Here is a 13,124-nt window from a genome sequence, read left to right on the forward strand (position 1 = left end):
AGATGCGCCGGCCGCAGCGGCCATTGGAGGGTGAACCAATGGCAAAAAGGAAGACCTTTCTCTCTGTCTCTCTCTCTCACTATCCTACTCTGCCTGTCAAAAAAAAACAAAAAACAAAAAACCTATCTCCCTGGTGGTATAAGCAACTGAGTTTGTGATCCATGCTTTTCCAGTAAATTTTCTAACTTTCATTTTGTGAAAATTTGAAGCTCAATGAGGTTAAATCTTTTGTTCAGAAAGTCAGTTTTTGCATACTGGTCTGTGACTCTGAACATGATGCACTTACTTTGACCCTCACTCTTATTTCCTAACATTATTGAAACTTTGAACCTTCTTACTACTTTGGCCATAAATTATGTGTTCAACTAAACTATAAACAAATAAAATGACTGTGAAGTCAACGATTTTGGAAGTATCTAATCAAAGCAGATATCTCACTTTTAAATGGAAGTTGTTAAATATAATATTATTGCCAGATTTTTCTAGCAGTCATGTAAAATTTGTATTTTAATGTATATTGCTATTGTGTTTAGGTTTGTTTTGTAAACCCATGGGACCACTTTAACAGAATTTTAAATTGTATTTATTGTTTTGCACACAATAACATTTATTAGTATTTTAAAAAACCCAAACAAAATAATACATTTGGCTTTCTCCCCTCAAAAAGGGAAATATATCTCAGCAAAGGAAAATTTAATTATTTTTACATACCAGATGGTTCTCAGATTTTATAGTTCTTTAAAATACATCAGCAAAAATAATTAGCATTAAGTGATTAGTACACAGAACAGTTTATAATAATATGGTAAGCAAGAAACAAAAACTGATCAGTAAATACTCCATGTAAAAGTAATTTTCAAAAAGATAAACTATTATAGTATAGTTTATCTCCAACAACTCTGAACCAATTAATACATCACTTCTATACAAAGATATAACAAAATGATTCAATAGTCACTGAACAAAAAATTAAAAATTTTCATAATATGTATAACTTAAATACCCCCCCCCCAATGATTAAAGTGGCTTCTTATTCCTTAAGCATAGAAACTCTGCTCTTCACTGTATAAAGATGAAGTTGTTTCAACCAAAGGCACATTCTTATCTGTAAGAGAAAAAAACAATATCATAAATACTCCATGGGAGCACATTTAAGTACATTTTAACCTAGAAAGACTTGGAAGATAAAGAAGAATATAATTAAAGTACTTAATCTAAAAGAATTGGAATGAAAGACACTAGTAAAATACATGATTATTTTGTCTGCACTAATTATTTCAGATACTATTCAGATACTACAATCTCTTGAATTGTAACTCGAACTTTTTGAAGAATACTTACATATATCTATAATGGGTAATTAACAATTATGTCACATTCATAATGAAGTTATACCCTCACACAATATTTCTAAATTACTTTAATTGACCTAAGAATAGAACATATAGTTGTTTCTACAATTTCCATAAATGCAACTCTTTAACTGATCCTGCTTCTAACCTGTATATACCAGGATTAATTAAACTGCAGGCCTGAAAGTATATTCTATGAATCAGAAAGAGTTTGTATATTTATGATAAAAATAATTTATTTATGCAGAAGACAAACCTCTCAATAAACACATATCATAAAGCAAATTTGGGGGCTGGTGGTGTGGCACAGCAGGTTAACGCCCTGGCCTAAAGTGCCAGCATCCCATGTGGGCGCCGGTTCTAGTCCCGGCTGCTCCACTTCCCATCTAGCTTTCTGCTATGGCCTGGGAAGGCAGTGGAGGATGGCCCAAGTCCTTGGGCCTCTGCACCTGCGTGGGAGGCCCGGAGGAAGCTCCTGGCTCCTGGCTTCAGGTTAGCACAGCTCTGGCCGTTGAGGCCAGTTGGAGAGTGAACCACCAGATGGAAGACCTCTCTCTATTTCTCCTCTCTCTGTGTAACTCTGACTTTAAAATAAATAAATAAAAATTTAAAAAATAAAGCATATTTGCCCCCTCTTTCCTCTTCTTGATAGTTTATGGAAATATGAAGTTGTATTTTCATGATGCACATTGTTATCAAACTTAAATCTAATTATACAAAATTTTTTACTGTTACTTAACCTAAATCTAGGGTTCCAATAAACTTCTGCCACTAAAAACTATGACAATCAAAATCATTTAGTCAAACTAAAAGGATAGCCAAACTGTGCAATTTTCCTAATTTGATAAATCTTACTTTATAATTATCAATAAACAATTAGAACTTCATTGGAGATATCTGAAAATCAGTAACTTTCTTTTATATCTTTTACATCTTCTATTATTATCTGAATTTTTCATAAAGACTTATTTACATAAAGTTACAGAGAGGGAGACAAACAGAGAGGGGGAGACAGACACAGAGAAGGTGGGGGAGAGAGACAGAGTGCATTTTCATCCAATGCTTCACTCTGCAAATGACTACAATGGCTAGGGTTGGGCCACATTGAAACCAGAAGCCAGGAATTCCATCCTGGTCTCCTACAGGGTGTCAGGGGTCCAAGTGTTTGGGCCTTCTTCCAGCATTAACAGGGAGCTGGATTAGAGGTAGAGCAGCCAGGACAAGAAATGACACCCAAATAGGATGCTAGCATTGCAGATGGTAGCTTTACCTGCTATGCCACAAATCTGACCCCCCATACCTATATATTTTTCTAAATACTTGCAAATCAAATAAAACTTCCTCAGTGAAATCACCTGTGTTGCTCTCCCTAACTCAGTTGTTCCTTCTTAGGAATCCCGTATCAGTTTGAAAAAATGTCGGTCATTAATGTGGGAAAAGCCAAAAGTTCCTACTACTTCGAAAGGTAATATTGATGTTCAGAAGGTAGACTGGTAGATGCAAAGTCTTGGAGAGAGAAGCAGGGGGCACTTTGGTAAAAATAGCAAGGACAAAGGTAGAGGCCTCAATCCAAACAGGATAAGCTCTATATCTGCTATGTCCAGCAAAGATGGAGTACCGCAAATACATTCTGTCTGAAGAGTACTGCATTTTAAATCTTATAAGACACACATATTCCATGTTTTAACTTCTCTGAACGTGAGATGGATGGTATCTTACCATTTCTATCAGACAGGCGATTTGTTCTAGCATAGTTGCCATCACCTGCATGAGCATATAGTTGATAAAAGCTCTTTATTACCTGTATTACCATCACTTCAAATGAATCATGAATTATGGTAGGCATTAAAAGGAACAAGTTTAATTGTGTTTATACCTTCAAAATGACTACACTAATAACCATCACCTCGCCAAAGTTACTGTATATAAAGAAGGATATGAAAGACAATTGTGGGGCCAGCGCTGTGGCGTAGAGGGTAAAGTCACCAACTGCAGTGCTGGCATCCCATATTGGCACTGGTTTGAGACCTGGCTGCTCCTCTTCCGATCCAGCTCTCTGCTATGGCCTGGAAAAGCAGTAGAAGATGGCTAAAGCCCTTGGGCCCTTGAACCCGCGTGGGAAACTCAGAAGCTCCTGGCTTCAGATCGGCCAATTGGGGAGTGAACCATCGGATGGAAGGCCTCTCTCTCTCTGCCTCTCCTCTGTGTGTAAGTCTGACTTTCAAAGTAAATAAATAAATCTTTTTTTTTTTTAAAGAAAGAGAATCATAAACTATAATTTGATTATCAGTGAAGCAAATGGGTATCATTGGAACAATAGCATCAACACCACATATTCTTGCCTGGAAAAAAAATAGTCCCTAATGATAAGAAAATACTCCTAAAAAATATTCATAAATGCTGGCGAAGATGTGGGGGAAAAGGTACCAAATACACTGTAGGAGATGGAATGTAAACTAATAAAACCATTATGGATTTACAGTATGGGGATTCCTCAGAAATTTGAAAATAGATCTATATGACCCAGCCATCCCACTCCTGGGAATTTACCCAAACAAAATAAAATCAGCATATGAAAGAGTTGTTTGTACCCCCACGTTTATTGCAGCTTAATTCACAATAGCTGTCATATAGAAACAACCCAGACGTCCATCAACTGATGACTGGATAAGGAAAATGTGGTATCTACTTCAAATGCACAGTCTTATGTGAAAATAAGCATGAGTAGCCACAAAATTTAATGCCTCAATTGCTTCCAAATTATTTAAAATAGGTAAGCATATAGAGGGCCCAGACCATGTAGCAGTGTGTTAAGCCATTGCCTACAACCTTGTCATTCCATATGAGCATCTCTTAGGAGTCCTGACTACTCCACTGCTGATCCAGCTCCCTACTTATGTGCCTGAGCAGGCAGCAGAAGATGGCCCAAGTATTTGGGCTCCTGCACCCACATGGGAGATCCAGATGGAGTTCCAGGCTCTGGGCTTCAGCCAGACCCATCTCAGGCTATTGTGAGTATTTGATGAATGATTCTCTCTGTCTCTCTCTGTCTCCCTCTCCTTCTCCCTGCCTCTCTATAACTCTGTTTTTTCAAGTAAATAAATAAATCTTTAAAAATAAATAAATAAATAAAAGGTATGCATATTGGGCTATGTGTTCTACCTAAATAGTTTAAAACATCAAAAAAAAAAAAAACCCACACTCATTCACTTAATCACCAAATATATATTCAGCTTTTATCAACTGTTAGGAATGTTGCTTGGTTCTTGGGAGGATGGTGGTGACCAAAAGTAAGTAAATAAACAGAAAAATAAAAATATAATGTCTTGATGCCCTATAGGATAACTGCAATTTAAGCTTGAAAATTACTCAGAGAACAAAAAGTCTTGCCTCGAAGGGAAGCCTGAATTCCAGTAGCATGTTGGTCAGTTGTTCTCTGGACATTCTAAAGTCTTTTGTTTTATAAAAGGGGAGGGGGACAAATAGTTTCCAAAAGAAGTCTAAGGGTTGTCTTTTTATGGTAGTTATTAACCTCTTCCATTTCTCACAATTAATGAAGCACATCTAGCTTTTTCTATTTCTTTTTATCCAAACTGTCTCTATCTCAGCTTCTAGTAATCACCAGTCTGTGCTGATGCAGTTTTTTGGTGTTATTTTCGTCATATGAGGGAGACCATGTGCTATTTGTCTTTCTGTGACCATCTTATTTCAGTTAACATGATGAACTTCAGTTCATCTATTTTGCTGCAAATGACAGTACTCCATTTTCAATGAATAATATTCCACTTTGACCTAATCAAAGATGTCAATAGTGGAAGAAGCTGGGTTGGGTGTATATGAGAACTTTTTCTACTACTTTACAAGTTTTGTTTTGTAAATTTAAAACTATTCTGAAATGAAAAGGCTTATTACAAATAAAATGAAACAGATGAACACAGTCTATGATTACAGAGCACAAAAGCCAGGAAACAGCTTGCTGTCCAAATTTATCACTAAGATGATTTGGTAAGGATAAGAATCAGATTCAAGAACCTCTTCTAAGATCATTCAGTCCATCAGTGACAGAAGCTCGAGCAATAACTGAGTCTATGGTCTTATTGAAGTACTCGTTATTTTACTGATGTATTTTGCAGTCATGGAGTGTTTAACAATTAAAATTTAAAAATCAAACCAGAGGTTAGATGCTCAGTTTTCCACCATCTCTCAGAATTCTGACAGTACAAAAATAACTATTCTGGTAATGTCAATGGATTACAATTCCTAATCTTTCCAAAAATAAACAAACAAATAAATATACAAGATATGCTTTGGGTATGCTCTATGTTGTATCTTCTAGTGCTATTGTCTTGGATACTTTCCATTTCTCTGAAAAACTGATCCTTAGGAAAAATAATCTCTGAGAATCCACACCTTCATTCAGGGAACCCCAATCCCAGATATTTTTCTCTCATACATTGACAAATTCAACCCTTAAAAATATTTTGAATAAATAGTGACATACTAAAATCAATATACTATACAGTGTATATTCATTCTCTCTTTCCTGTTTGCTAAGAAAAATAACTTTTTTGTTTTTTTGGTCAGGGAAGCATAATTCTCTTTGGAGGGGACAGTTCTGAGAAAGTTTGATACTGTGATAAAGGGGCAGATGTGATGTGGTTTCTTGCCTCTTACACTCTTGTTGCCTAAAAGAAAATGTGATAGCTGACACTATAGCAGCCATGTAACCAGATTAAGACAAATGTAAGGTAAATTCTGCAAAAATTACATAGATGTGGACTCTGTCATCAAAAGGCACTGAGTTACTATCTGGAGTCAACCACTACAGACATCTCATGATGTGAGAGAACCCCTTGATCCTGTGTAATGCTGGGTTTATTACTACTTATTGTAAAAGACTTCACCCACCCTGCACTTGTCTCAAATCATTGTTTTTCTATGAGACAAAGGAAAAATCCACACATATACACATGAGAAGTATATAGACAAGGGAAGCATATATATTTATTTATGTATATATACATACATGTATTCATAAATTCCATGGAAACTTTACTTTGCTTTCATGCTTCAATAATAACTCTCTTTACACAAAATAAAATGATACAATTTAAAAAGAATGCATTATTTTAAGGATAGCTTAAAGCTAATTCAGAAAGAGAAAATATCAAAATGGGCATAGAGTCATGTACCTCATGCCTATATTTTGTGTATAACAGACTGCATAAACAAGTAGGAGTCTATGGTTAGTGATGTCGTAGCAATCTTGGTTTGTGTGAGTATACTCTAGGTTGTTCTCACAATCATGAAGCTGTCTAAAAATGTTCTTCTCAGACCGTTTCTCCATTGTTAAGCAGTGCATGACTGTATATGCAACTTAAGTTTGAATGGAAAAAAACATTTTTGGGCAATGAATTGTTATTATTTGTTCATTTAATGTAAATGTGCAATTTGTTCATTTAAATAAATATGCAAATATTACACTCTTTTGTTTCCCAGGTCCTTTTAAATATGTAAGATACACTGCCTTTCAATTTTAGATAATCACCAATATTGGGTATATGGAAAAGGTTAATGCCCTAATAATTGTGTTTAGGACTTTTCCTATTTTTACACTTGAGGTCCTGGCCCCAGTGTTGTCCTATAAGTGAACCATGTAGACAATTATATGGCTGGTTATGATCCACTTTCCCCAAACATTCATATCACTACAATCTGCAATCAAACAGAGTGCGATGTAAATTCTGAACCAAGTTACAACCATTTAATTAGATGGGGCAACAAGTATATGAACAGAAACTTGCAATTCTATCCCTATAATAGTTTTCAGATGACAGTATTACTTTGAACCAGGTCAATAAAAACATTTTTGTTCTAAATCTGTGCTGATCACCACAATTGGCACTGGCTACCTTTGACAAGTTAAATTAAAATTTCAATTAGTTAAAATTAAAGAAAAACTAAACATCCAGATATACAGTCATACCAGCCTCATTTCAAATGCTTGAGAGCCATGAATGCTTAGCAGCTATCAGATTAACACACTGTGATATTGATATATCAATTGAACCAGGAAAACTTTCTTTCGTGGCTCCACATCCACAGAAAAGTAAAACATTGAAAAAAAACAGAGAAAAATCCCGTCTGAACATTTTTTTGTTATTTTTTTTTCAACTTTTATTTAATAAATATAAATTTCCAAAGTACAACTTTTGAATTATAGCGGCTTTGCCCCCATAACCTCCCTCCCACCCGCAACCATCCCATCTCCCACTCCCTCTCCCATCCCATTCACATAGATTCATTTTCAATTATCTTTATATACAGAAGATTAACTTAGTATATACTAAGTAAAGATTTCAACAGACGGCACCCACACAGAAACACAAAGTATAGAGTACTGTTTGAGTAGTAGTTTTACCGTTAATTCGCATAGTGCAACACATTAAGGACAGAGATCCTACATGGGGAGTAAGTGCACAGTGACTCCCGTTGTTGATTTAACAATTGACACTCTTATTTATGACGTCAGTAATCACCCAAGGCTCTTGTCATGAGCTGCCAAGGCTATGGAAACCTCTTGAGTTCTCCAACTCTGATCTCATTTAGACAAGGCCATAGTTTAAGCAGAAGTTCTCTCTTCCCTTCAGAGAAAGGTACCGCCTTCTTTGATGGCCCATTCTTTCTACTGGGATCTCACTCACAGAGATCTTTCATTTAGTTTTTTTTTTTTTTTTTTTTTTTTTTTTTTTTTTTTTTTTTTTTGCCAGAGTGTCTTGGCTTTCCATCCCTGAGAAACTCTCATGGGCTTTTAAGCTGGATCCAAATGCCTTAAGGGCTGATTCTGAGGCCAGAGTGTTGTTTAGGACATCTGCCATTCTGAGTCTGCTGTGTATCCCACTTCCCATGTTAAATCATTCTCTCCTTTTTAATTCTATCAGTTATTATTTGCTCTAGTTTTGTTTATATGATCCCTTTGACATTTAATCCTATCATTATGATCAATCATCAGTTATCTGTTTAAATAATGAAAAATGCAACAAAGTTTCTTTTAAGAGGATAAATAAAGTAGAAACTATACTCCTAGTAACACAACACTGGAATCCTAAGATATTACAAATTTCTTTCCAAATCAGGAGTTAGTATGTTAACACATTCCTGTATTCTATTTACTTTGAATAACCTTAGTGTTTATTCTAATAATATGTTACAGCCACCAGTTAACACAGTATTTTAGAAATTATAACTGTTTTAAATAGGTAACTATTTGAATACAATCTTGTTAGGGCTACTGGTTAAACACTTATATCAGATTTGCTTTCTGATTCTGATATGCTCATGATGTTAATGACCAGAAAATACTTTATGGCCAAGTAACATGGAGCACAAAATGCAATGAACACATTCAATGCAATATTAAATTTAACGAAGCAGAATAGAAGAGTCTGAAAAGCATAGTTAGGGTTCCTTATATACTTGATAGAAATCGCTAGAGCAGTCTTTAAGCGACAGAAGTACCAGCTTTTAGAAGTTTTTACCAAGGTATTTAAAATGTCCTCTAGCATATATCATTCTAAAATAATAATTTTACTGTTCAGTAGAAATAACATAATGGAAAAAGGTATTGTTTCCATTGTTCTTTTATGTTATAAAGATCAGTTTTAAACTTGTGCTTTTGAGGTTGGTCACATTTGTCTCCAACATTTCCCATAGAGAAAAGTGAAGGTAATTTTTGGTCAGTCATGTGCTATATCTGATTCCTAATCAATTTTTCTGTCCAAGGGAACTGAAAATTCCACAACAGTTAAGAAGTAGAGATTTGTTTTCAGTTTTATAATTCTTTGGAGTAAAACATTTTGGTAACCGTACATACAAGCTGCCTTTAATATACAATACTAGGATGGTAATATCACATTCAATGGAAATTATACATTAATCAAGTGACTCAAGATTTTTTCTACATACCTTCAAATTTTTCCCATTTGAGTGTACTAACATCAAGGCTAAACATACTAGATATTGGGGTAATGGAGGATAACCTGTCTATATCCATTCTGTCTCAAATAATAATTTTGAACTAATCATGATATGTCTATTTTCTATTCCAGCTTTCACTTTACAGAAGATCCCAAGAGCTATCCTGGCCAATGACATGAAAAAAAAAATAAACATACAAAACAACTATATTTGAGGGCTTCTGGGGGAAAGTTTACTTATTCTTAAGATATGCAGGACAGCAAATCTGACTCTCTTAACTTCCACTGAAAGCAAACACCTGACTGTAATACAGCATAGGAATGAACAAACCTAGGATGATGGGCTGAACGAAGGGAGCCACACAAGAGAGGATCCTGAACCACGAGGTATTAATGTGCTGTTGGCCCTATTCATCACATCCTTGTATAGGAAATAACAAATTTTCTTTAAGAAATTTAGGTTAAACCAGTTTCATATGGTTCAATCTTATACAAAGAAATAGCAAAAAAAAAAAAAAATCACATATCCTCATGACCAAGAATCACTGCTAATATTCTGATGTAGCTAAGGACACATTAAAAATACTACTCAGAAACAGGTGACTACACAAAACTAGTTTTATGAAATTGAAAGCAAGGAAATTCATTTGCCTCTTTGGAAATGACTTTGCTTCCTGTAATTTTATAGACAGAATTTGGAAAATGAAGAGGAACTATTTTTGGAAACATTTAAACAATGAAGACAGGACCAGTGTGAGATGATTAAAAAAATATATAGTATTTATCTTGGAGACTAATAAGATTCTGTACTAAGATTGGAATGGAAGAAAAATCTTATTACTTATATTCTCCATTTTTGGGATCTGCATCTGAAAACTACTAAGAGGAATAGCAAGTCTGGAATGTATGGAGTTTAAATTCTTTTTTTTTTCCTACAAACATGAAGGAAATAAATGTTAAACAAATGCATTGAGAACACAGCAGGAGTGAAGCTACTTGAACTCTCTGAACTTTAGTTTTCCTATCTGCCAAATGAAAGCAGTAGAAGTACTTTGCAAGACTGTTTTGATGATTTCATAGTGCACAGAAATAAGTGAACATTGTGCCCAATGCATGCTATATTAACACAGGTATTTAACAATGGACAGATATTACAATTTCTCCTACTGTAACTGTATCCTTATAGTTGTGTCCTCATTCTACTCAGACCAGAAATTAACACTCCTAGGAAAATATGCACCTTTATTGAGATAGTCCTTTCTACCCTGCTTTTGAGTTATTGAAATATAATCTCATCTGTAGAATACTTTTATTAACTTTTATACACCATGAGTCCAATTTGGGTGAAGAGTTATAACAGGAGAGAAGTAAACAGAATAAAAGTAAAGTGAAATTTAAAAAGATAGGTGGGATATAGCTTAACTAATTTCTTTCTTTCTTTCTTTCTTTCTTTCTTTTTTTTTTTTTTGACAGGCAGAGTAGACAGTGAGAGAGAGAGAGAGAGAGACAGAAAGGTCTTCCTTTTCCGTTGGTTCACCCCTCTATGGCCACTGTGGCCAGGTTCTTATCCTGGTCTCCCATGTGGGTGCAGGGCCCAAACACTTGGGCCATCCTCCACTGCCCTCCCGGGCTACAGCAGTAGAGCTGGCCTGGAAGAGGGGCAACCGGGACAGAATCCGGCACCCCAACCGGGACTAGAACCCAGTGTGCTGGCACCGCAGGCGGAGGATTAGCCTATTGAGCCACGGCGCCGGCCAACTAATTTCAAAATAAAATATTAACCTTAAGAGCAAAATGGTATCATGAGTTTAAAAGTTACATTTCATGCTTAGAGATCTGTGGAATGGCATATTTCTTCATCCTTCAGAATTCAGTTTAACAGTATACATACATATACACACATACTGGCATATCAAAAGTTTGTAGAAAATAGAACAAAAAGAAAAGTATATATCACTGTAAAATATTCTGAAATTCATGCATAGCTTTTGACAATATGAATTTTCCATAAAAGCTGTAAGTACCTTTGTGTATTGTGTGTATTTCATTAATCAAGGGTAATTATCGGTTTGTGGAGAGCTGTCTTAATCACGTATTTAGGAAATTTTCATAGAGCTGGGAAAAGTCACATTCCTTTAAGAAAAAGTACTTTAAACCATCTTCACTACAGTTAATTTGATAGATAAGTATGTCTAACTTAACCAGGTACACTGTTAAAGCGGTTTATTTATTAAATCATTTTGGAGTTTGAGTGGGTTGACAATGTTTTAAAGTACTTCCATAAAATTTATAACACTTCTCAGAAAAAGCTAATCAGGAACATCAAAGGCAGGAAAGGACTCATCCGTTAAGTTTATTTATAAGTCCCAAACTGCAACAGTTCTGTTTCCTGATATTTTCTGATGGCTGACTTTAACTTGCTTTGGTTGACAAAATATTTGGCTAATATAATCAGTACAGGAACATATAACATATGCAACTATAGTCACCAGGGGCTTTGCTGTAAAAACGATTGTAAAACTTCTTGCAACCCTTGCAGGATATTTGTAGCAATCTTGGACAAGGAAGGAAGAGTTATTCATAACAGAAGCAATAGCAAAGAAGAGGCCACATTTCTCAAACCTCCTACTACTTTGCTCTGTATCTTTCTAAAGATTAATGTAGCTATAAGAATGCTTGGTTTTAAGAGTCAACATAATCCAAAAAGGAGCAATAAGCAATAGTTGGAGAAATACTAAAATGGGAAAAAAGTTAGAGATAAAAAGAAGGAAATAAAATAAATAGCAACAGTAAATACTGCTTCTGAATACTTTCAATATGTCAGGCATAACTAACATTACAGCTTTTATTAATAAAAAGCATTCTGGGCAACCCTAATATTTTTCAAGTATTTAATAAGTACATAACAAATATATTCATATATATATATATACACAAACATATACATACTTATATAGAGTTTTAAGTATATAAGTACTTCATTTTATATATATATACATATTTAAATTATCTTGGGACTGGCACTGTGGCATAGTGGGTAAAGCCACCCCCTGCAGTACTGGCATCCCATATGGGTACTAGTTCAAGTCCTGGCTACTCCACTTCCAATCCAGCTCTCTGCTATGGCCTGGGAAAGTAGTAGAAGATGGCCCAAGTCCTTGGGCTCCTGCACGCACGTGGGAGACTTGTAAGAACCTCTTGGCTCTTGTCTTTGGATTGGCCCAGCTCCAGCAATTGCAACCATTTGGGGAGTGAACCAGAGGATGGATGACCTCTCACTTTCTCTCTCTCTCTGCCTCTGCCTCTCTGTAACTTTGCCTTTCAAATAAATAAATAAATCTTATAAAAAAAAGAGAGCACTCATCAATTTTTCAAATATTCAAGGAAAAAATAATACCAGTGTTATATATACATTTAAAAACAAGTGCAAAGGGATCACTTCTCAAACATTTAATCAAAATCAAAATTGACAAAAACACTACAAATAAAATTTAGACAATTATCTATCAATTCATATATGTATGACTATAGATGAAAAAGACCTTAAGAAATCAAAAGTAAATTCAACTCAAAACTGTATACAAAGGATATCACAACAAACTATAATTTATCTCAAGAAAGTTACCTTGCTTTAACATTCAAGAATCAATGAACTCACCATATTAACTGACAACCAGGGAAACACAATCTTTTCAGTACATGCAGAAAAAGGAGTTGACAAAATACAACACTATTCCTGACAAAAACTCAAGTAGAAGTAAGAAGGAAGTTGTGCTAACTAATAACCATGTGTACA

At 35.0% G+C, this 13,124-nt stretch overlaps 1 protein-coding gene across 1 annotated transcript in view; it reads right to left on the bottom strand.

Annotated features, from left to right (window-relative positions):
- Positions 1–566: 566 nt before the first annotated feature.
- FAM174A (family with sequence similarity 174 member A) overlaps positions 567–13,124 on the bottom strand; it is a 45,141-nt gene continuing 32,583 nt past the window's right edge. The window contains exon 3 of the mRNA XM_062212359.1: positions 567–1,105. Coding sequence (XP_062068343.1) covers positions 1,102–1,105 — 4 coding nt within the window. The 3' untranslated portion in view covers positions 567–1,101. The remainder of the gene's footprint in view (positions 1,106–13,124) is intronic.

Source organism: Lepus europaeus, chromosome 15 (assembly GCF_033115175.1).
Source record: "Lepus europaeus isolate LE1 chromosome 15, mLepTim1.pri, whole genome shotgun sequence".
NCBI lineage: Eukaryota > Metazoa > Chordata > Mammalia > Lagomorpha > Leporidae > Lepus > Lepus europaeus.